The 26,627-nt window shown below is 38.8% G+C and overlaps 1 protein-coding gene across 3 annotated transcripts in view; it reads right to left on the bottom strand.

Moving 5' to 3' along the window:
• Nucleotides 1-26,627, bottom strand: part of Mtgo (miles to go) — a 55,439-nt gene that overhangs the window by 4,951 nt on the left and 23,861 nt on the right. For 2 of the 3 annotated variants that reach the window (XM_049850983.2, XM_049850984.2), the window contains 5 exons: nucleotides 6,084-6,316; nucleotides 3,686-3,873; nucleotides 763-961; nucleotides 263-606; nucleotides 19-176 (listed from right to left, as the gene is read on the bottom strand). In XM_049850983.2, coding sequence (XP_049706940.2) covers nucleotides 19-176; nucleotides 263-606; nucleotides 763-961; nucleotides 3,686-3,873; nucleotides 6,084-6,316 — 1,122 coding nt within the window. Of the gene's footprint in view, nucleotides 1-18; nucleotides 177-262; nucleotides 607-762; nucleotides 962-1,575; nucleotides 2,094-3,685; nucleotides 3,874-6,083; nucleotides 6,317-26,627 lie in introns of those variants that run through there. The other variant, XM_049850985.2, reaches the window with a different exon arrangement.

Here is a 26,627-nt window from a genome sequence, read left to right on the forward strand (position 1 = left end):
TTAGAGTCCAATACACACCTGCAGGTAAGGCTCTGCCCGCTGTAAATAGCTTTGTATCGGCCTCCACGATCAGCCAGAAGCAAGTCATACGTTAACTCGCCATTTGGAACTATGACATCTTCTGGGACTGGCAGATTCCAAATCACTAGAGCGCTGGTCGATGAGACGTCAGTAATCTATGAAAAGCGAAAGTAAAGCACACATTATTGATCTGAGCACATCATTTATGACAATATTTATAATTCGACAACAAGTTCAGTACCTGTGGTGTGCGTCTGGCAGCAAACATGTCAAGTATAGCTTGGGCGTCAGTTTCATCTTCGGGCTCGGCATCGCCTTGTACTGAGGCGGCGGCGGACGAGCCATCGCCTTGCACGGAGGCTTCGGCGGACGAGGCTTCTCCCTCCTCCGACCAGGCCCCGGACGAGGTGGTACCGCCGCTGCCGGCACAGCCCGCGCTTGCACCGCTGCTGGGCCCACTGCTCGGCAGGCTGCTGCCACTGCTCGCACCACTGCCGCCACTGCTCGCGCCGCTACTACTGCCGGCGCGCCCATTTATTTCCTTACGTGGCGAGAGCGACGGAGTACTAGCACCCGAGTTAGCATCTGAGGGAAAAATTATACTTTTAATATTATTTGTCAATTTAATTTTGGTACATATTTACAATTTGGTTGTGGTCTATTAAAAGACATAATATATGAACAGTTGAAATAGATTTACTGAAACAGTTATTGATCTATCAAAAAAACATATAGACTTACCAATGCCATTATTCCTATTGGTCTGCTTCCGTTCTAGTTTCTGTTTTAGCTTAGAGTACTGTCGCTGGGTCCTCTCGTCCTTCTGGAAGACTGCCGGCGGCGGTGGGGAATGCTGCATATGGTGTGGGACATGGTGGAAATGTGGTGGATACCCAGTACTGTAGTAATGTTGTGGACCCCCGGTACCATTAGTAGGAGCCTGGAACAAAAGAAATTAAATTTTAAGAAAATTCAAATAACATTAAAAGTATAAAATAACTAAAAATTACTTCACTAATAAATTACTATCAGTTTTCCATGGTTTTCTCTGCGTCCCACGTGTGAAACTACTTATCGTCCCAGATAAAATATAGCCCGTCACCCAGGGATAGGGTAGCTTACCAAAAGTAAAAGAATTTATCAAATTACACAGTAGTCTCAGAGCCTTAATACAGACTGTCTAGCTCATTAAGCCATTAAAATTATTATGTACAACATATAACGAACATTGTAAAAATTCGTAAAATATACTGTTCGCCACATATTTCAATAGCCATAACATTATTTTTTACATTATTTTACTACTTAGGTATATGTACATATTTTTGTTAAAGTGAATAAAACAGTGCTGCAGTTTGATAAAAATTAATAATCCAAGTGTGTTTTATATATGTTGATTATAATAAAAATGGTGTAGACCTATTAAATAAAACGCATAATCACAATTTATTTTTATAAAATAACCAAGATTTAGTACCTCTTGAAACTAACATATTGTAGGCAGACCAGAATGTAATGAGCAACAAATATTTAGTGAACTGCAGTTACACCAACCTTTATATTGCCTTCTTGTTGAGAATTATTGACTTTATTTCCATCACCTTCACTCATCTTTCTTAAATTATATTTTACAAGATTCCAGTTGAGATTTGAGTCGGTTATGTGAACGTCACTGCCACGTACTACCTACAGCCAACTGTTTTCGTGATAACAGTTCACTACACAATCATACGCGACCGTATAACTTCGCCACGATTAGATTAACGTCGCATACCGCGCAACTCTATTTAATCACCTACTCACTGAAAATAGTCGGATAACTCGACACGCCTGTGCACAAATTTAAAAGCGAAATGTAAATATACGTGGTTAAATTTACAAGCGAAACAATCGAATGTATCAGGCGAATTTTGTTTACACAGAAGTTTTACGCCATAATAGCATTGTCTTCAAAAGGTATACTTATTTCATGAGCATAATATCGTAGAATTAGATCCAACATTTCGCCATGAAAAATTGCTAACTTTTTGTAAAAACAAGATTTGTTGATACTCGTTTTCTAATAAATAAACATTGATTTTTTTACACCCGTTACAAAATAAACAAGTCAATGAACTCCATGTTTGGCGTCTCACGTCAAATAGCTTTTAATTTTGACACTGACAGTAGCATAACGTTTGCAAAGCATGATCAAAGTTTAAGGTGTAGTATATTGTGTGAAAATAAATATTCGACGCCGACACGACATGAACATTAGCATCATTTTGTTAGCTCAATAATAATAAAAAAACATATTTTTTATTTATCTCTACCATTTCAGTATAATAAAAAGAAATATTTATTACGTGGAAAGTCCAAATTACAAAGAACGTAATAATTCTATGATTTTACACAACATTGTAATGTACTTAATAACGCTCGTGTCCAATTAAAGTCAATAAAAATTGCACTATACCTAGTTCAGTATTAGCGGCTGATTGTCAATTCAATGATTGTAAGGAGTGTTATTAGCGTACAGCGGCCTTGGCGGGGCAGTGAACTGAATAAGGTATTCTCCGGACAATACATCGAGAAGACATGTATTTTTTTTAATTACTGTTTTTCCCTGGCATCTCTATGTCATTAGATTTGCCATTTATATACGTTTGCGGAAAACTACCGAAAAGATTTTTAAATACAGGCTACTTTTTATCTATGTTCAGGAAGTAGTTCCCTTGAGGTGGAACTGCGGGCGGAAGCTAGTAAAGTAATATTGTAAAATAACTACAATTACTAGTGATTGGTCAATGAAGGTAAAACTAACAAACAGTTAACAAGAACTTTATTAGATAACAAGAACCCACAACTGCATGTAAGAATTACAAGATTGTTGGCGCACTAGATTTTGTCCTGTATGCTTACGAGAATAAAGTAGGAAATCCTAGCTGCAGTGGAGTGAATAGAATTCTTTCGATTATCCTGATGCACACCACCATATAGATAGGTAGTCAGCACGTATAGTTATTAAAGAACACTATTCACGCTCTAGAATACCGAAGCGTGTCGCTTTGGATCCTGGTTACACATATGGCGTACGTGAGTCAGGATTCCTTAGAAGGACTAAGTAGTTCCCTGACAAAACAAGGATCTAATAAATAAAGGAAATCGTATTAGCTTTATCCCGGATAAGCCTAATTAGAGATAGCCGCAGTTTATTATACGTCTTATGTTCTTACACGATCTCGGAGACGACATATTATGTGAGGAAACTGCGTGACAGATGGATGTTTGTTCACAGAATAGCTGGTTACTGAGCAATTATAATGGTAATTGGCAAAACGTGTTGTTTTTTGTGACTTACTTATTCAAATTAATCGTCCAAAACAACATTAGCTTACTTTTTTACTGGTTAGAAAACCAAAGGCACACTTTTTGCCCTTCTATGTAAGTACAAAGTCTACCAAGGGTTTAATATACATATTTAAGTAAATAAATGTAGTCGAAAAAGAAACTAAGATGATGAGGGTACATAAAGGAACTCCTGCATACAAAATCCTGAACAAGTTACTTCTCGCATTTGGAGTAAAAGTTGACGTACAATCCTAGGGAACCAAGACTTCTGGGTCCTTTCTCTTCTTCATCCCTAAATCATACCCCTTATTATGGTGGAAATGAGTATACTCACGTAATGGTGTGGCGGCTGATGATGAGGCGGTGGTTGGTGATGCGGCGGCTGGTGGTGCTGCGGCTGATGGTGCGCGGCGTGGTGGGGGTGCGCCTGCGCATGCACCAGGTAGTGGCGCATGCTCTCGTCCAGCACGGGCGGCATCATGGGCGGCATCATTGTGCCTGATGGCACTACGGGCATGCCACCTGGAACATTTAAAATGACGAATTTACAAAGTGTATTGGTGAAGGCAGATACAGTCTGTAACGCATGTCCTATCCTGCGGGCTGCGGGTGGTTCTGAGTTACCGCGGCCCTGGTACCTACATAAAAGGCCTACGACGGAACACGACGGTTTTTAGTCAGTAAGAGTCTGACACTCCCTCACCGCTGCTAATCCACAGCGGGAGGGGTCATTAAAAAAAAGGTCCACTACTGCAATAACATTTAAGTATAGTCTGTATTTTTCTGAAAATTTTGGAAAGGGAAATTAATAATGAATTTTTGACCATTTTCAAAACAAGCAGGTTCTCAATTCGCTTTATGGTTTGAGTCAATATGCTTGTAATTGTAAAACATCTGTACCTATTTGGTGAATACATCATTATGTTCATGTTCAAGAGGCCTTTAAAATTTTAACGATACATAGATACATCTGTAGTTAAAACCTAAAAGTTTTATCGTCAAATGTATTAATTAACTCTAACCAATTCATGGCGGATAGGATGTGTGTGATAAACATTTTAATATGAAACATTGATGATATCACCGTTTGTAGCTTTGAAGCAATTATAAAAATGTCGCCGTGGCCATATAAGGTTTGATTTTATCTAATGTGAGCGGATTTAAACGAGCATAATTAAGTTCATTAATATATCACACTTAAGTGAAATGTCAACAGTTTTAGAAATATATTTTCTGTAATGTTCGTGTTTATGTAGATGACAATATCTGTGGGTGGTAGGTATACGGTCTCCAAATATCAAAACTACCATTCGATTATTTTTCTGACTCTTCAATGACCTGATGATTTACTTGGAAACATCTCATCCATCATTTATCGATCATGCTAATGAATATTATTGGTTAAAAAGTTGAGAAAAAAATCCAACTATCGACAAAAAATCTGACATTCAACTTATAGCGAGAATACACGTATTGCTGTTTAATGTTTACATTTACTTGTTGATAAGATAAATAATAATCAAAAAGTTAATGGCTAGATATAATTTATGTATGTATTCAGTATAAACACAGCTGATAATGTTTGCATGCCGATTCCAGCTCGCGTGCTACGAATACGGGTTAGATTACCGTGGCCGGTGCCACGTCACGGGTGGGTTCATTTAGCTTTATTTTGACATCGACGGCCGCCGTTCCGGCCCGTAACTTTGCGGTTATGAATGAACGTGTTTTGGGCGTTCGTAGAAAAGGTTCTTTGTGGGATCATCCGCTTTGGTATGAGCGTATCAACCGCCCGCGGCGGAAACGGGCTGCATAGCTGAGGCCGGCTGGCGGGCGATGCAACGCGACCGCACTCTTGAGCAATGCCGTGCACTAGGAATCCCACGAGAGCCTTGAAGCTCTTTGTTTCAACTCACTAGAAGGGTTTTTTCCCAGTTTTAATTCGCTACGGTTGCTTAAGTTTCTGACACAACCACTAATTGAATGTGGTTTCCCGAGCTGCTATTTTTAGTCACCCTAATTACTGCTTCAGAAAACGAAATTATAGTGGTAAACAAATTCCAAATACGTTGTACCTAGCTGTCATTGTTTCCATTTTGAATTTATAAATAATCTTTTCTAGGAAGCTGATTATTTAATTAAATTTTGCAACAACTCAGTATCTACACCTAACTACAACAAAAACAGTAGTTGATAAATTATATTAAGTAGAAATACCACTTAACTAGAACATAAATAAAACAGCGATAGTAAAAATAAGCCGTTACGCTTACGAGCAAAAATTAAGCCAACCGGTTATTTGCAGATGATAAGGTTGAAATAAAATTCGCATTCATTAGTAAAAGTATTTAAAGTAGTCAACTGCAATAAACATTGTTCTATTTAGCAACAATAAAACAATCGCGCGATACGCTATCAACTTTATGTAAAAACACATTTCTCTTTTGAAACTAGGAATTTTAAAACTGGTTGTAATGCCATTAAACCAAGTAGACATGTAGTAATTTATTGATAACAATGATAGACATGTTTTGTTCAAAACACAACCAGTTCAAAGAACAAATTGTCCCGAAGGCACTGGCCTTCAGCTGAGCTCCCCTCTCAAGACTGCTTGAGAGGGGAGCCAACATAGCCAAAGCCTGCCAGGGCTGCGGGATTGCTCGAAAGAGTTACCCACCAAAAAACAAATGACAGTGCAAAATACTTGGAAGTACTAGAAGCATTGGACTCACCATATTCAGGGAGCACGGTGCACATATGCGCGTGCTGAGGATGCTGCGAGGGGTGAGGACACATCTCCTGCGGCACGTAGTACTGTTCGGGAGGGTAGTACTCTCCGTAGTAGCCGTCGCCGGGGCCGCCGCCGCCCCCGCCACCCTCCGCGACGCCCACGCCCACCATGGTCGATACTAACACTGCATGGCACGCTGGCGCCCGCGCCGCATCCGATTCACGAGACAACGATCTGGGGACAACAGAAAAACACAAAATAAGTACATTATTCTATGGTACAACTAGCATGGCTTGCCAGACATCTGGGTCTGCATAGCTGCCTGATGGCAGAGCTCACGTCTCTACAACAGAATGCTTATTTCGAGCACTGCTAGCCAGTTTTATGGTCTTCCGGACTTCAAATTTATATTTGAGATATCATCATCCTCCGAGCCTTTTTCCCAATCATGTTGGGGTCGGCTTCCAGTCTAACCGGATTCAGCTGAGTACCAGTGCTTTACAAGAAGCGACTGCCTATCTGACCTCCTCAACCCAGTTGCCCGGGCAACCCGATACCCCTTAGTTAGACTGGTGTCAGACTTACTGGCTTCTGACTTTGGCTGATATTTGAGATACAAGATGCTAAATGAGGGATGCTTAATATTGTCGGATTCCAAGACTAAGGACTTTGGAGTCTGGCTGACATCGGTTTGCTGAGACGCGAATGTGTTTATCAAGGCTTCTTTCTATGGAACCTTCCTTACATCTCGAGTATTAGGGAGACGGATAGAAAAAAATAGAGGCTTATGTCTCTAATAATTATTGATCACCCCTCAAGAATAATATACAGTTTACAAACGTGGTTGGTGCAAGTTTGAAATCGATGGTAGGAAATATGTATGCCCCTTCTCTTGGGCCAATCGGCGGCCTTACAAATAAGATGACAATGCATAACGCTGCGCTTATTAAATTATGTTGTCTATCGAAGTTTTTGTTCGCCATAGTGTTATTAAAGTTCCGTAGTCGAGCGAACCGTTACGATTTGTCCGTTCACCCGATGTCATCGTCGTCACGCTTTTTTACCTTAATGGGTGAGCAGTACTGTAAGCGGTACTCAAATAAGGCGCTTCGATATTGTTTGGAACACATTACTGGCTGGTAATTATCACAAATGCTGGTGTAAGCTATAAAAGTCGACCCAGGCAAGTGAGACCAAATTTAAAATTGGAATGCAATTTGCACCTACGTAATAAAAAATGTGTCTTTTTGGTAATATTAAACATCGAGAAGACGTTAAAGGACAACTGGACACCTAAGTTTAACGCCAATAGTGTTATAGGTATCCACTTGTTATTTACAAACTAAGTCATATTTACAGACAGAGCTAATTAAAGCATTTTTAGACTGAAATCGGCAACCACAAAATTCCCATTCACGTCAGTCAGTCATGGGTAAATAAAAATGACGAATAAGCTATTCATTTTAGAAGTCATTCTAAACCCCTTCTCGAAGTGTTTCTACAAGCAGCAAGATTCGCCAGGCCAGGAGTTGCATCACATTTCTAAAGTTGATTTTGTCTAGTGGATGCATTAGCGCGGCAAGTTGCACAAGGCACATCGTAATGATATCGACACATCCGTGTGAGCACGTCGTGACCGTATTTGCCTTTTAAATGGGGTGCTGTCATGGCACCTCACGAATTCTGCGTGGATGAGCCCGCAATCTGTGTCAGTGATTGTGCTATGAGCGGAGCTCCTTGAAAACAACCGAGCTTGTGCCTACTCGCTGCAAGAAAAAAGTTCAATCTGCGTGGCTATGGCTAAATTACAGTCTCATCTTCGCGGTATTTATGCGACCTCTTTTCATATATGCATATTTTTTTTCTCATCTAAACTTCGTTTTTCTTTTAATTAATTACGTTACGCTTTGTTGTTGTTATTAAAACGACCTGCTGACATAATATTGTAATTAGTTAAGTAATCAAGGCAAAAAAGTCATTCGAGCTTTTTATAACGTCCAAAAAAAACATTAACGTGGTGTTCGTGTTACAAGAATTACTGTTTATTTTGCTAGCCTGAATTTCCCATTTACGTTTTACATTTCAAAGAAACGGTTTTCCTCCTATCTTAACAGCAAAATCAAAAGCACATAATTTTGCGGTTAATGATTGTTTATTGCTTACCTGATAGTTTCGTACAGACCACCGATTAGTAAAACATGTTTTTTTTTTAATCATAGACACGAATAAATCAAACCAAATTCTTTTTTATCACTAAATAATAAACCTTATTAGTATCTTATGAGATTCTAGCACAAACATTCGCATTGACGGCATAGTGTACACACTCATAATAATTAAATGTAAGTAATTTGATCCTTCAGTGCTTGCTGGAGTAATTGTTAAGGCTTTTGTGTGAATTACATGAATGAGTCGAATGGCTGCGTGCCGCGTACGTTGTTCGTTGACTCACCGAATCAACAATATGTGGAGTCATTCATGTGCGTGGAAGGGCACATTGTGGTTGCACATTGCGCACTTCAAAAACTGTTACAATATTATATTCATTATTTAGGTGAAGCGATAATTTGTAATGCTCATTGCTCGCTGTGTCATTGCCGTCAAGTTTATTTATAAATTGCACTTTGATGTTAATTATAACTCCGTATCCCAGCGACCAACGTCACTTTATTGTTGATGTCATTTATTAATTAATTTATTATTAAGTACAGTTAAATGTCAAGTAGATGAAAAGCCTCTTAGCAGCTGCTAATCTTTTATTTAATTGCCGGTTTATTTGATGGTGATACTTATTATCTTTTCATGAATCAATGATCGTCTCGGCTATTGAGCACAAATACGGCCGTAATGTAAAAAGAATTTATTTTTTCTTCGACATAATCATACTTTGTTTAATGAGATAAATTAATGTGGAAAATAACCTAGGTATGACTTGTACATCACAGTTCATACAAACGTGGTACGTTAATTATTATTAATACCTACCTACCTACCTCATATGTATGTAATTTTATTCCTAACTACCTTTATTTATCTGTCAGCCTCGTGGATATTCAACATTTTGATGCATTAAGCATATCCAGTGTAATGATTGATTGCCTGTAATCAAAAGACGAGGAATTTCTCATTATCGCTACATAATACTTTGATGAATTTATTTATTTCTATCAAAACAAAATAAGGAATCTTAACTCATACTGATACTGGCTGTACCAAAAGTAGCCTATAAAATCGGACTGTAAAATCAAAAGTTTTAGACAGCATTGCAATCACATTCTCTATAATACTAACAGAAGTCAATTAAAAATTGAATTGGAAAAGGTACATTCAAAAGCGGCCAAAGATCGTCTTCACAAAGAATAAAATGAAAGGAGAAAATTATAACTCCATTTCAGTTTTAATCCTATTAAACATTCAATAAGAACCAATTAATTTATCTTTTAAAAGGAAAGTAAAAGTTTTCAGCATCAGTAAACTTTTTGGCTACAATTTTGTCGTTTTCTTGAAATGCTTATTCACAGCTGTCAGAGAAAAGATTAAAGGACTTCCCTGTGGCTATGGCGGATACAGATGATTAAATGATAACAAACATTTTATTTCTTATCGCGGTACGACACGACATGCAACTCAACAGCTATTTATGTCTGTTTGATAACTGTGTAATAGAAACCTTTGCATTTCCGTTGGACAATTACACGGTACATAACTTTATAATGGTACCCACTACTAGAGTAGAGTAAACACTGCTCGATATTTATGACTCCTAGTACATAAGACATTGAAGCTAATGGCTGGATGATTGCTTACCATTACAATAACCGTTTATATTTTATTGTAAGCGATATTTATTGTACGTCCCTAACAGGAAATGTCAAATAAAGTTCATCGTATTGTTATTTCTTTTTCAATGTCGAAAGTGTGGTTTTGTGTCCGTAAAGGTTGAGGAGATTACAATGATAAGGAATACCTTCATATGTTTGATAAGGGCCAGCATTGCCGAGACGTGTGTCAGATTTATCTTCAACGACAATGAACGGCAAAAGAGGCCAGATCACAGCTTTAATAAACTGAATTCTAAAGTCAAATATTTGGGGTTTTACCGATTTCAGAACAGTACCTATGTTTATTATATAAGTTTATTAGATCCTCGTAAGTTTTTTGCTAAACCAAACAAATTGACGTCAATAGAAAAAATACTAATTCATTATAAATGAATGTTTTACGAAACCTAACAGGAAAATAGCGAAATAGTAAATGTTTATACGCGATAAGGTTGGCTAGTGCCTATCTGCAATATTTTAGGCTTATTTATTATTCATTCATTAAAAAGTTAACGCTGTAGTTATCGCTGTTTCAGTGGCAGAACTGATTTACTTGCCCGGAGTTGGGTTGAAGCCTGAAAAAGTGTTATATCTTGGTTACATAAAATCATCTTTGCATACCTATATACAATCAGTATTCCTTAGCTTTTTCTAACTGCAGACTAGCAACAGTTTGTTTCTACCTCTAATCTACCTATAAAATTGTCAACGTAGCACTTTTTCGTAATTCGACCAGAGTATTTTTGCTGCGTAAAGGTTTAATAGGTGAATCCCCTCAGCAATATGATGCCTCGATAACAAAACCTGTGTGATGCAATATTATTTGCAACGTGACAATTCATGCTCTAGTTGTGCTATTATTAGATCGAGATAAAAATACAATAATAACGGCAAAAATGACTAAGTTAGTGTAGGAAAAATGGTTTCTTTTTAATTAGAAGCTAGAAGGGGATTTTAGAAATTCTGGCTGCGGTACCTACGATTTATAAAATTCATGTAGGTACGTACAATTTGCCAAACCGAGGCATTTAAATATTTTATTAAACCAAACGGCCAGGAAGTACAGCCGTTAATTGATCGTTTGCGTTATCGAGACAACCTTGACTCGGGCCGCGACGGAACCATACATGCATTCTTAACTAATTCGATATGATTACAATCCGCAGCCGAATACTCAAAGCTTATGGAGCTAACCTTGACGTTTGCACATGAATATTATTACTCTGTACCTACTGGGTAGGTATACTGTTCTGAGAAGCAGACTTCCTCGAGGACAGGGGTGCCAGCTGCGTTTGCGGCTGAAAAACAACTGACTCATAAACCACCTCGGTAAATAAAACACCTCCAAATTCTAAAATAAACCTCGAAATCTTGACCTGTTGGAATTTAAATAAAATATTGTGCATAAAAAAAGTTTTATCAAGATTCAAACGTGAGCGGAATAAAGAAGAAGGTTTCTGATTTTCCTTCTTCTCATATAGGTATTTTGGTACCTGCATAACTCACTTTTAGCTAAAAATAACATACAATAAAAGGTGCAAGTTGTAACCGCAGCAGACGTCAGTCGTCATCGGTAAACAAACACAAGCCGCATCAGACAGTTTCCCGTCCCCCTGAATTCTCAAGCCGTCCATCTATTGCTCTCGATCTTGTTCAATTGAATAAATGCAGGGAGGTGATGGCGTGGCGTTCGCTATTAACGCCCGATCCTACGTGCGTTGTTATGTAAATAGGGTCGTGCCTACAGATGAGCCGCTTGCCTCCGTGGAGCACCAGGGTCACGGCCGACCATACGCTCGATGCCCTCAGCCCTCGCTTATTATGCCACGTCATAACTTGCTATAATTACGTATTTAGTAGTGCCTTAGCACCTATTTATAGCGCGTATGTTAATCATGTCTAACAATAACAATCAATGACTCAAACGTATTTAGAAAGCAAATATGTTTATTAGGCATACATTAATGTCTGCGCTACGCCGCTAGCGGGCTCACCATAGCGGACGTCAAGTTCCATCGATTTCACGTCAGTTCATAGCCAATTTGGCGAATACATTTTTATGTTTTTCCTATCGGTGTGTGGGTAATTGAAACGAAGCGTAATCTCGCCCGCTGACGCACGTGCACTCACGTTGACTATCGATCCAACAACAATTATAATTTACGATAAAAACCAGCTCCGCCAAAGAAACAACACAACAACAAATCAGATTTTTCCTCTTAGCATACCTCCGCGTATTTATTATATCTCCCTACTCCGATATATTGCGGTGGCAACTAACATTTAATGTTTGCGGTTTTCCTAATAAAATCCTTAATTATTATGACTTCATACGTTTATGTCTCCGCAATATGTATGAGTATTGCGGTCTTCTGTCTGTACATTGGTAACGTTACGGTTTTTATGTAATTTGAATCAAATATGATATATTTTAAAAGTTGATACAATGGACAGCAATGCTAAAATTGAACGAGCTACGCGTATATTGGGAAAGCGGAACTACTGTAAACTTATTGATATTCATTCAGTGTTTGTGCGAATCGCACGTATGACTCACAAAGGAATTGAGAATTCAATTTGTATACATTTTTAAATTACTCGCTGTTCGATAATTATTTAGCACTTCATCATCTTCTTCAAATTGAATAAAAAAGAAAAAGAATTGGTCTGTCTATTTACATGAAACATGGAGAAACTTGAAGTTATAGTGACATAGAGATAAGAAGGATATTGAAATAACGTCTAAAGTCGTTAAGCTGAGCCACGTTTCCACGTAGAGCTAAGATCCAAGTTGTCGTTGGCACGTATAGACTATTAGGTACAATTCCTAGGTCAGTGCACGACCGACTATGACATATTCATGTTCTTTGTCTTGCAAATAGCTGTGTATGTGTCACAGTTGTCATATTGTATCTTTGTTCTGTTGTAAAATATGTTTATTGCGACAAGTTACTGATTTCTGCCAAAATTTCCCACATCTGTGAAGATCCCATGAGGTTGTCGGTGTCCGTTAAACATTCCCAGCCGGGAATCCCGAATATCGTGCATTGCAAAAGGAAGAATTGAGTGCGTCTCGAACTACGAACGACTGAGACGTTCCAAGAATTAATTTACATAGCAAATGTGGACTGAGGTCGGTAGCGAGAAGTGGCTGTTATGATTGATCCGCACCCGCTTACTAGCTGCGAACTGTATACATTGTGATGATCTGTAAGTAAATCTCAGCTAACACAAGGTATGTGCTAGTTATTTAGATTCAGAAAATTCATTGCTAGAGAATAGCTAACGCCAGAAATCTCAAGAGGGTATTGAGACTTTTTACATTGTAAACTGGCCTTAAAAAAATGAAAAAAAAAGTAGGAAAGTAAAGGTATAACTTAACATGTCAAGTTGACAATGTTATAAGTGCTATCAATCGCCAGTCCCTTCAGTGTAAAATTTCACCAAGCATAACCATTCCCAAGAATCACTCAGACCGCATGACATTGTAATTATGTTATTTTTCGTTCATTAGGTGCTTGTTTTCAACAGACAGGAACGGTCACATCAGCCGTCACTTAGCGACGGTTTAAGGCGTATTATGATGGTAACAAAAAGGTTTTCGCTTTACCGTATGGGTAATTTCTCGCACAAGTGAACGCCGCGCCAAGTCCACCCACGCACTAGTCTAGCCGTCACGAAGCTTTTAGAACTATAATATTTTGGCCATACATCAACATCGAAACAATGGTCTGGACCGAAAAAGCTTAGACTATTATCAAATTACCTGTATACATATTGCGTAATGGTTTTTCCTACCTGTTGCTAACAGCCCAAAGAGAGTTACGGAGCTAATCATCATTATGACTCGAACTAATCGACTGTGACTGGATTGAAAGAAGTTTTTGCCTTTCAGAATGGAATTTATCATTAATTTTATAAATTAAAAATAAAACGCCCACTTCGATAGAGATGTTTTCCCACTGAAACAAACAAAGTTGTATGATACAGAGCCGGCACATTTATCATGCATTTTTAAGAGTGCGTCATCTCTATCAGTCTGTCTGCCGGTGAGCCTGGTCCCATATGACTCAGCTCCTAAGATCCCTATTATTACTTGAATACTTTCAAATTCAAAATTTTCGATATCGAAAAACTTTAGCATAGTTTCCGCGCGACAATATTGGGGCAATTTACCCTTTCGGGATGTAGGCGTAGCGGCTTTTGTTATTTCGGAGGTGAGCGAGGGGGTACGAGAGTAGCGGCCGGAGGGCGCCGCCCGCCCACCGCGCGGCGCCCACGCATTGACGCACTCCGCCCAGCTTCAGCAGCCTTTCATGAAAAAATTAACCTAAAATCCGCCCGACACCCACACGACTACAAGCAGAAAATTTGATTAATATGCAAATTGGGCGTTAATCTTTTCAGTGTGGTCTTATTAAACAAAGGAATAAGGAAATGATAAAAGTTGAAACTAGTTTTAAGACACAATGGCATTTAAATGTCAAGTAGAACTTCATCCTTTCTCTGAAAGTCTTAAAAGTCAAGTAGTGCATTCTCCTAATTTGTCGGCTTCTTGGAAACAATAAGAGCATACATTGTAGAAGCTTTTTGTGGAAAACAATTACAAGAAGGACCTAGGCAGTAGACAGAGTTTACGGAAGAAACTTAAACTAGCAGCTATTCAATAATGAATGCTAGTTATTGACTGGCACCGCTGAATAGACGAACATACTACACAAGGAACATCAAAACAAAATCAATGAACGCGCAACTCCCATAGACTAAAGTTAAGTGGACTTAAATGTACTACAGCTGCATTACAAAATACTATGCCGACAGCCGGGCGTAAAACTATATACCGGAAACGGAGTACCTACACTTGAACTGTGGATGGCCTATTCCTGGATCGAGGCCAATGGTAGGCGACGCTGGGTAAATTCATTGTATCAGTGCGCCACGCCTCGCGCCGCTCAAAAATTGTATACCCGATACATAGGTCTTCTGATGTTGGCTTTGCAGTTTCTATTTGTAAGACCAGAGAGAACAAACCAAATAGATTTAGTGTGGCCATACTTTAAATTGAGACTCCTTATTGTTCCTAGCTTTGAAGCTCCAAAAACAAAAGGTGAAGGGTGTGAAAAACCTATCAAAACATATTGATGACAAAGTATGTTAAAAACAGGAGCTCAAAAGTCAACTATGTAAGCAACTATTCACCCTGTTTTACCGTTCTGTCCTTTATCTGTAAACTTAACTTACACTTAAACGGTAAAGCAACAAAGTTGACAAAAACAACAGGAAAACCGATTACAAATATAGACTGGTCTAAAAAATAAATGTCTACTGATAGCATAGGCCATATGCCTATAACCTTGTACATAAGCTGTTCACAGAAATAAATAAGTACATACATAAAGACTGGTCGATCGTCGTCCTCGAATTGACAGCTTTTAATTTATTGCAACCGTTTTAGGACCGCGTATCCAAATTGAAGAAACGCATCCATCTTTTTTGTGGATGTGAATTGAAATTTAAATTGATTGCTCGCTTATTATAAAGCGATACATTGTATTGAACAGAAGTCAGGAGACCCATTTGCTTACCGAATTAAGGAATAAAATACTTGACAAGGATCACGATGAAATAAAGAAATATGGAGCCAATAACTATAGCTAATAAGTTAATTAAAAACTCCTTCGAGCATAAAGACTGGCCTCCATACAAAACGTGTCCTGGCGCTTCGTTAGCAACAGAAGCGCGTAGACACACAGTATTTCTACGAATTCTGTTAATATTTAAATTTGCACAACAAAATGGACATAATGACGTACATACAGAAAGTAGCTTTAGTGCCTAACATGGAAGCCAGACGGCGATGACTCATGGACCTGTAATTTAGAAGGCCCAAGTCAGGGGCTCTGTGTGTCGGGTTCTTTTGTTTCAGCTACGGTTTTAGAATGCCGCTATCCTTTATACTTCAAAGCTAAATCTAGAGCTATGCAAATCAAGATCGTAAAAAAACAGGTTTCCAGTCAAAGTTGAGACCACTTCAAGGGTTTTACCCCAAAAACTAAAGACATAATATTTTATTAATATCTTTCGTGAATACCTAACATAATTTTTGTTTTCCAAAATCGAGTTCAAAGTTCGTGGTCGACATCGTTAAAATGAACTGATATTTCGAAATAATAATTTGACGAAACTGTAATCTGAAGGGTAAAGTTCAACCATATTTAAAAACGTTCTCGTTACAAATGTTATAAATAATGTTACAATTGTTTTGATAATGTTGCTACATAAAGGTTAAGTTGTTGACGCAAATAGAACCTAGATTAAAATGCTTAATGTAACTGCCATATTTAATTTTCGCGCGGGCGAAAGGATCTTGTGGGCGTTGCAACGAAGGTGTAATTCCCATATTAAAGTGTTAAATGTCAACAACTTTTCTCCACCTCCATAGCTGCATTTTACACAGTAGTCAAATGATTCCTACTAAAGATGGCAATGATTCTACAGCATTAAATTCGTGAAAAGCAATCCTCTCGCTAAAACTTCGACACCTACACCTCGAACATCATGAATGAATGCCATACGATATGCCACTCAACGTATAAGTAATTACTATTATGTAATCAACTGTAAGGATCCGTCTAATTATAGTAAAGATAACGGTTCAATAGTGTTCACAGGAATGAATGAACGATCCGCGGTTCGGTTTCGAACAATCGCTGCACCGAGTCCATGCCTGATAGAGAACGTCGCTCGATTGATTGAACTCTTGACTTTTCAAAGACGTCTACTTAAGTGTAGTTAGAAGAGGTAATCACACTACTGGAAAATACGTCTATCACGTGTCTGCAAACTTTCACTCCAAATGAATATATTTTTGTGTAGGTACTCGATATCAGAAAATTGAATCAGTCGAAAGCCGAATGAAAATCAATACCCCACATCGACAAAGAGCACAAAATTCGGGTTATTTTTGTTGATTCGAAGCGGGAGATATTACGCGTCTTAATAATTTAATTTAGGCACTAGATATGGACAAAGCTTGTCTATCGCCATGTTGGGAGGGGTCGTACATCGACCTCCGAATCATTCGTGCACTAGAAGCCACGATTCGATCGTCGCGAGTAGCGTCGCCCGGCATCATGTCTCGTTCCGCGGCTGAACTGAATATCAATCAAGCAAATGCTGTTCACACTAACATTGTTTACTCATACAAACGCACTATACATATGTGTATACGCGTAACGGTCGTTTGCACAGAATCATTCCACATTTATAAATGCTTGGAACAATCGATGACACATATTGCCGTCGTGGGATACCTATTACATATTATCGCAACTTTACACAAATTCATTAATAACAACATTATTGCTTCAATAATTGTTATCTACGCAATACGAGGAAAACAACAATACAGATAGGTAATTAATTGGTATTTCCATATTACATCACTGAAAGGACCTAAGACGGATATAGATGGGAATTCAATCAGAGAGAAAGCCTGATAGATAACATTTACTAATACGGTCATATATTCCAAAAGAAGAATTAGCTTGTCGATTCAGTAATAAAACCTGGAACTTAGTTGTGAACGCGTGTTCCGTCTAACTATCTATTGGCAATCTCACACATGTCGTAAATAATGAGCATAATTTTAATTTACCGCCGTGATAACGTAAATGGAGCACGAACTATGCCGCATACATTATTTACAATGCGCAGTATGGTATGCGCACACGCAATCACATACAAGCCAATGTGAAAAAATGTCATTAGCATCGAACATACCTAGTTTTATGTATTACTAGTTGTTGCCCGCGACTGCGCTTGATATTAATTTGCTTGAATGTGCCGTATGACTAGTGCCTCGTATGCGTTTACATGGTGTTAATTTACAAGTTTTTCAAAAGATTTTTTTACATTAAAGCAGCATATACCCAACACAAGCATCCTGAACAATCAAACAAAGGAAAATGATAATTCTCTAGCAGTACACTTTCGAATTACAAAATAACACACAGGAAAACAAAAGTTACATGACAGAGAGATAATAAAGTCACCGCAGAAGTTTTGAAATTGATTTCTATTGCGTACAACAAGCTTCAACGTAACAATAGAATTAGCAGACCAATCATACCTACTCAGAATTGAACTGATTTGGATATCATACATTGTATTCCATAGTTATTAGAAGATTATTTCCCTATTGCCTTTTCAGTTTGAAACTGATTGCAGTCATGGAAATTACGACACTGAGTATTCATTCAGAATTTTGGAGACGATGAAGTTTCTCAATATGCCAAATTATTAGCTATTGTTACTTGAAGTGGGCGTTTCAGAGGGAGGATAATCGGTTTAAGACCATTTATAACACATATAATATTATGCCTCCAAAGTTAGGTAACTGGCCTTAGACAAAAAAAACGTTGGATCTTTTGATAGTTTTATAAACAAAGGAGATAACATGATGTTAATTTAATATTTAAATCTATAAAGCCGCTATCAAGCGTACATTATTTTCTTTTTAATATTGATTACAGCCGGATACGCCGCCAGTTGAAATGTCAATCGTCATGGAAACAAATCGGCACATAATGTAAACATTTTATTTTACAGCACAATAAACATACTGAGATAATGTGCATTTGTTGGAACGCGATTAGCGAACAACTTTATTATCTCTTTGAAAACATGGCGTGAGGAGTTAATAGCAGTTTTTGGCGCTTTACATTGAAAAAATAATAGAATTGAATTGATAACTGATGGTGTGGACAGATCGTTTATCGGATTTGTATATCCGCCGCGGATAAGCCGTCAGAGCTCACAGCACGGCATGTCAATGGTAAATTGAAACCAAAATGAATAGGTGGATTCGTGGAATCACAACAAAGTTTACATGTGGTGTAGCGCTAATCACTAACTTTGTCAATGAAGTTGAATTTGTACAGCGCTTCGTGTTTAGGAAGTCCTGTTTTGAATAGGAATACACATTCAATACACAAGTATATTATTGTTATCTATTACATAACATAACAGTTTAAGTTATCATAATTGAATACTTGTTATTAGTTTACTTAATTGGTATAGTAACTTCTTCTAAAGCCAAGTAAGCAAGTTATCAAGATCCCTCGATCACACTTAACAGAAAATATATAGCAGACACAGACAGTACATTTATCCATGGGCCTCTTACGCAGTTTTTAAAGAACAAAGCTTGTCCCATTGAGCGGCTGTGAGGCTCAGCTTGGCGGCAGATGAGGCTAGCGCTTATCTTCAGCAGGATACGGCGCCTTTTCCGCTGTCAGATAGCGCAGAACCCTACCCCACCCCCCCCCTCACACCCTCTCTCAATCCGCACCCACCTCGCAGTATACAAAAATACTTGGTCTACAAATCATCCTACACTCAGTCCTTTGTTATTCCATCCCGATCCTTGATTTTCCACCTCAGTTACTTTATGAAGAATTAATCAGCATGATGCATCCCTAATTTTGTTGGTTCTGGAGTTTTGTTTTGATAAGACTTCTTCCGAATGGGTTGAGTAAGTACTTATATTAAAAAAGTTCGAATTTTGCTTCTTCAACATTCTGGAATTCCAAATTGTGCTCTAAAAACGAATTTCTTAAAATAGTAGCCTCTTAACTCACATGATAAGATAGTTAACATGCTGCAAGTATATGCTGATCTATTTACTCATTTGTGGAGCAGTGGCTTGCTAGTCGCGACATTATTATGCTTTATCAGTTTCTGAACAACAAATAAATAATTAAACGGATTTTCCTAGAAGCTTTCGTTTGAATATAGTTCACACGTTCTATTTACACGTAGGTGGCAGTTCTTGTATTTGCATTATTTTTATTTCTACAAAACAGTTTGTCCCTCCTATTGACACAAGTTAGAAAAGATTTGGATATGACAAAACGTTTTTCAAATGCAAATAGAAAAGGCGACTTTCAAAACACAGACACGAACTTAACTTTCGATATGAATAAAACAGTGATTACCAACAGGACATGATCTTACATTTTCTCGAGAAAATGCAAATTGCTGCAATTACTTACGCAATCAAGGGAAAATTCCGTAGCATATCTTTTACCATTTGCGGTTTAAGCCAATTTAATGGATACGTGTTCACGTAATCAAATCTCGACGTAAGCTGGTTACAATTAACAAATGACGTATGGCACGCTAACAATCCGAGTGGTTACAATACGTGTACCTTTGTGTACGTAAGTATACGTAGGTCGCGTGTCCCCGTTGTGGCCGCGCCGGTCAATTAGCTTAGCAGCCCTTAATGGACTCCATTCACGCGAACGACATGAATGGACTCGCCTTCATGAAGAACTATTAATAGCTGCAGAGGAGAAGTAAGACACCATTGATGGACTGCCATCGATCGGCCCAACGAGGCGTGGGCAGCGGAACTCTACGATTACCCCATTGCGTTATGAGATAAACAAGGTATTAACAATATTACGTAGGTAGGCATCATAATTGACAGCCGCTGAAGTTTGAAGCGAGACAATAGGATATGCGATATTTTCAGTGTAACCCTTATCCTCTTCATACAACCTGACTTGAATAAAGTAACTGCTGCGATATAATATTCATCTAATCTAGTGCCTAAATACCCAATTCACTAAAGCTTTTGCTAAAGTCAGGGTGATTTGATCCATCAGTCGATAATTTATCGGTCCATAGTTAGAATCTTGTATAGCAAATGTAAGGTTCAGCTACTCCACAATCTAATGAACTAAGGCTTTCTGCATTAGGCCGATAAATTGAAGCGAATTGGACTTGCGGAGACCAGCATAACAGATTTGAGCAATAAAGAGGAGGATAATGACATTACATTATCCCACTGACGAGCAAATGTCAACATTAACAATAAAATATGATAACCACAAGAGACGATAAGGGTAACATTAATAGAGATATTGTAGTAAGTTTAAATAAAGTAATATGAATGAGTATTACATTCAAGCAAGTACAGATATCAGTTATGTTGGCTGATAACCTGTGTGACCTAAATGAACACCATGCTCAAATATGACTCAATTGAATTGATACTGATAATGAAACACATAAAATAGAAGTAAATAAATACCACAATTCGTAGATAGTCCACGCTGTATATGACTGTGCCAGAGTGCTCATGCACAAATCTATGAAGGAAATAGTACTAAATGCAGCGAACAAGAGAATTTTTGAGGAATGTGGAGTGTTACGCGAAAGGAATGATAGATTACCTATAACTTTGAAAGTGGTACTAGCAACCAAAAAGCTACGTGGAAACCGCCTGGCATGATACTGGGATGTAATACGGAGAAATGAAATACATAAAGAAAGTTAGCCTTTACACAAAAGCTAGCACGAAATTTGAGATTCTTCACAGTATTTGGCGTCCATAAAGGCATTTTTTTCTGATAAGTTCATTTTTCATCAAAATCTTTTTGATATATCCTGGTATTATGACTTTCGGAGCAAGATAGGGTCATAATTAATCCATCAATTAAGTTGTACCGCTGTCGGCCCATCATTTCATAGCCTGACGCTAACGTATGGCGGTACGGTGGCACCGTGGCACTCGATTATAGTTTAATTCGGTTCTATTTCCGGGCGGGGCGGCGGTACGCGGGCGATGTGTAAAAGCTTGGAGCCGACGCACGCGCTGCGGTTACTCTCCAGAGTGGAGCCGCACCGCATAGATAAAGTGCGGTCGACGTACATTCAACCTATTTCACCCTATCACACATCATTTGTTATCCACTGTCATTGCTACCTGAACATCGCCGTAAATCTAAATTCCAAAACCCGTTTGAGAGTCCAAGCCAATAGAATGCATTCGTGTATAAATCCAAATGGTCTCTTAAAGCAAGTGCCAGAACATTTCAATATTGAATGAACGCTAACGACGAAATACCAGCTTTCGGTATAGCATGCACAATAGCATTCGCGATAGCGGTGAGAATGCGCAATAAGCAAAAACACATAAGCATGTTAATTTATCGTAATTGTAGGTACGTCGTCTAAATAGAGACGAGGGCAGGTGCAGCTCCCACGCGAAAGCAGTCGCGGATTACACGGCGCGCCCCCCACCCGCGCTGCGCCGGCGCCGACAACTCACCACTGGTAATGCGCCAGCATAATTAAGCCAATGCAATGTCCCCACCAGGATAATTGCTATCGCGTAGAACAATTCGTTACATTTCTCATAGATGTATAAGCGGCAATTTCACAAAACATTGGTTTGTCATGAAGTAAACACGCGTGCATGGGTTGGTCTACTAAGCGATCGCCACGTACGCTCTTGTTATCCAGTGGTCAATGGTGCGGTAATCAGGGAAGTGTAATTACGGCACACTAGTGAGGGTCGAGCCCGCAGCGGGAGCACGCCCCGGCGGCAATGACCTTCCACAAGCTTACTATTGTACTCCTGCGGGCACACCTCACCCAGAAAGCTGAGCTTGGAATTCCCATAGCTCAAGTTATTAGCAAATTAAAAACATGCTGTAATTGAATGTTTCGCGCATTTTAACTTTATTACTAACGTCGATCGCTGTAAGTTTTATGGGCACTTGTGCACAACAGGTACGTGATGATAAAATGTTTGTCGGTAACAAGAGTTGAGAAGCAGCGATCGCGACTTGTGGAGTCGTGGCTAATGCATGCCGCGCCGTCGCCGAGCCGGCCGTGTAGCCAAAGCTGATTTAAATTTCACACATAGTTAGATATCCAAGTCGCCTTCTGTTTTATTCATCCGGTCAAAGAACATGATGTCACCAGCCAGACCTCCAGCAACCAACGACGAGAGAAAATCATGCACGCATTGTTTATTTTCTCGATATTTTAAGTTTCATCCGTTGTTTTTGAATATGTTAAATCGGATGTAGAATTTGGCACACATATTGTTAGTCTATTGTATATTTAACCGTCATCATTATACATAAAACATAGGCAGGTATACGTATTCAACGCGATTAGAGAGAATTAAGATTCATTTGAGTGCGCGGTAGCTGGACTGAATGTCAATAAACCAGTTGCCGACGGATCGCACAAGTGTACATCCAGTTTGATTTAGAACTTTATAATGACAATTAATTACATGCGCTTACCGAAAACGTTCATAGCTCGAACAACTAGTACGTAAAACAGGAAGTATTTAGTCTATCATTCATTAGTAATTTACATTCAATAGATAAGTCTGCACGATTTTAGTACAGTTTGTTGTTTAACGGCTTCTAGACAGTTGTAAATCATTCTAAATGTTGCAAGTGATTCAGAAAAATATAGCGTAGGAAAAGTGGTAATACACCAGTGATTTATATTTGATACCGACGCGACACGTAATTGCAACGTTGAATATAATACGAAGACAGTGAAAAAATCGTCTTATGAGAATGGCAGACATTTTACAGACTATGTACCTGTATTCGCTTATATTTCAGTGGTCAGCCTGCGCGCAGTCGTGATGAAGATTCAGCTTATGTAACTTTGTGTTGTTATATTTATTATTTAGCACGAACATCGTTAGCCACGGGCATCTTGCAAAACCGCTCCGTACCCCGACATAATGTGTGAATTTCTCTCATTGTTCTACCGAGCTCAACAATGCCTTATCGATGAGACTATTTAAAAGCTTTTTAGAGTATCAGCATGAAAAATGTTACGAAATGTGTTACCTAGTAATTGAATATTGAAATTTTGTGACGTAGGGCTGTATACGTGTTATGTTTATTGATAGCGTTAACTCTCACTGACTGGAATTAACATTTATTCTATGACGTAACACAATCATCATCAATTTTTGATTTGTTGGTTCTTGCGTCATTAAAAAAGCTGTTGGATATTTTTATGATTATTCATTGCTTTATTACAAATTTTGATTGCATTATAAACAAGAATATGATTGGTTACTAGTGGGAAAGCGAATGTTTCGGTGGGCTACAATATTTTCCACGAGCATGTGGAGCAAGCGTGTTAGCGACCGTAGCATGCAGGCCTATTGCGACATTATTATCTACCAGAGATAAACTCGCTTATTGCTAAATGTGTTATTTACATAAAAAATCAATAAAAGTAAGTGAACTTATTACAAATACTTTTAATGTAACTGACATCAGTGAGCATGTAATCTCGTTATGTGTGTCTATAGATAAATCGTAATAGAGTCGAAGAGTGCAGTTTTTAGGGTTCCGTAGCCAAAATGGCAAAAACGGAACCCTTATAGTTTCGTCATGTCCGTCTGTCCGTCTGTCCGTCTGTCCGTCTGTCACAGCCGATTTACTCGGAAACTATAAGTACTACAGTGATGAAATTTGATGGGAATATGTGTTGTATGAACCGCTACAAAAATATGACACTAAATAGTAAAAAAAAGAATTGGGGGTGGGGCCCCCCATACATGTAACTGAGGGATGAAATTTTTTTTTTCGATGTACATACCCGTGTGGGGTATCAATGGAAAGGTCTTTTAAAATGATATAAAGTTTTCTAAAAAACATTTTTCTTAAAGTGAACGGTTTTTGAGATATCAGCTCTCAAAGTCGTAAAAAGTATGTCCCCCCCCCTCTATTTTTATAACTACGGGGTATAAAATTCTAAAAAAAATAGAGGTGATGCATGCTAATTAACTCTTTCAACGATTTTTGGTTTGATCAAAGTATCTCTTATAGTTTTTGAGATAGGTTGATTTAACTGTAATTTACGGAACCCTTCGTGCACGAGTCCGACTCGCACTTGGCCGGTTTTTATCATTTATATCAGGGACTTGGTGGGGAGGGTGACCAATTATCACTTAAGAACTCGTCTGGAAACAAACTAAATTAAGATGTTAAATATGTTAATGGCTTCGTGTAACTGAACAGTGAGTAGGGTAACTATTATAGGTTGTGTGTAGGGCTTTCAATACCGGTATTACGGGATCCCGTAATACCGTGATCACGGATATATTTTGGTCTTTTTTCAATACCGGTATTGACGAGCCAATACCGTGATTACGGTATTACAATCTTTTTATAATTTTAATTATTGTGGTTTGTTGTAATAAGTAGCAGGAAGTTGTATTAAATAAGATAAATAACTACGTACTCGTAAGATGTCATCATCATCCTCCGAGCCTTTTTCCGCCAATCTACTTGGCAACTTGGCAGGGACTCCAGAACAGACCAGATTTCAACCGAGTCAAAGGCCTTCTCATAGTTCTCATAGTCCACAAATGCTAGACACAGGGGCTGATTATACTCTTCGGTCTTCTGTATAATCTGCCGCACTGTGTGGATGTGGTATATGGTGCCGTATCCGCTCCGAAACCCAGCCTGCTCCGGTGGTTGGAATTCGTCGAGTATTCGCGCAAGTCGGTTCGTGATCACTCTTGAGAACAGCTTATATACGTGGCTTAGGAGGGAAATGAGTCGATAGTTCTTCAGCAGGGTTTTGTCTCCCTTTTTGAAGAACAGGACGACAACACTCCTACTCCACGCCTCTGGAGTTCTCCCTTCAAACAGGACGGCGTTAAAAAGCTTCTGGAGCTCCCCCAGTAGCTCTAGAATCCTCATTTCCGGGATCAGGTCGAGATGCATGCGATGCGTATAACCGGCCATAGAAGTTTTCCACTTCCGAAAGGACTGCCGGCACCGAAGAAATGACTTCTCCACTTGTTGTGGTCAGCTTCGTCATGTGGCTTCTTCCAAGAGATTGTACGAACACCTTTGACTCCCGATTCAGCTCAATTGCTCTTTCAATGTCAAGAGTATTGGAGCACCGTAGGTCGTGTCGTACGTGCTTGTTGATCTCTTGGTTTAGAGCCCGCTTAGCTGACGAAGTGACAGGCGGGTTTTCACGTCGTTTCTTCATAAGCCCTAATGTCTCTTCCGAAAGCTTTGATTTCTTGCCCTTACGCTGCTTGTTACAGAATATCGACCCTTCCTCCCTGAGGATCTGAACCACATATTCGTGGTTCTGGTGTCGTTTCCAACGTCTGTTGTGGTTTCCACGGCGGCAAATTTGACTGGAAAGTTTCAGATCCTGAAATGGTTTGGAGCAGTGTTGGTCGGAGCCTAGCCTTCATCAGACGAAAACGTTCGGCCTTGAAGTTGATATTCAGAGAGCCTCGGACAAGTCGGTGATCGCTACCGGTGTTAACGTCTCTGACTATGTGCTTCTTGTTCGTCATGATGAAGTCAATCTCATTTTTAGTCATAGTGTCGGGGCTATGATTGGACGCTTTTTAAACTAAAGGATTGTGTTTTAAAAGTTGTATTCGATCTAAAATTAAACCCCGATTTCAAATTAGACGAATTCGATTTGACAATATTAAAAAATATTTACAACAGCCTTTCTGTAGTCAAAGTAACTGTATTAAAAATTTGAAAACGGGATGCCAATTTACTAAAAGCGGATATTGCTCTAAAATTTATGTTGACGAAACTAGATGGTCAAGCTTGCAAGCAATGACTTAAGTCAAAATCTTGTAAAAGCACTTCGAAGACGCATAAAGGAGCTATCTGGAATATTGCAATATTAGCATGACCGACAATACCGTGATCACGTGATCACGGTATTGAAATTTTTAATACCGGTATTGATACCGGAATTGAAAAAATCCGGTATTTGAAAGCCCTAGTTGTGTGTACCAGTCGCAGTCGTAAATGGAACGTCCCACAAAGCGAAATAGATGTATGCAGATCGGTTGGGTCAGTTGTATGACGAGTCTGGTCCGGTTGGTAATG

Source organism: Helicoverpa armigera, chromosome 6, assembly GCF_030705265.1.
Source record: "Helicoverpa armigera isolate CAAS_96S chromosome 6, ASM3070526v1, whole genome shotgun sequence".
Lineage (NCBI taxonomy): Eukaryota > Metazoa > Arthropoda > Insecta > Lepidoptera > Noctuidae > Helicoverpa > Helicoverpa armigera.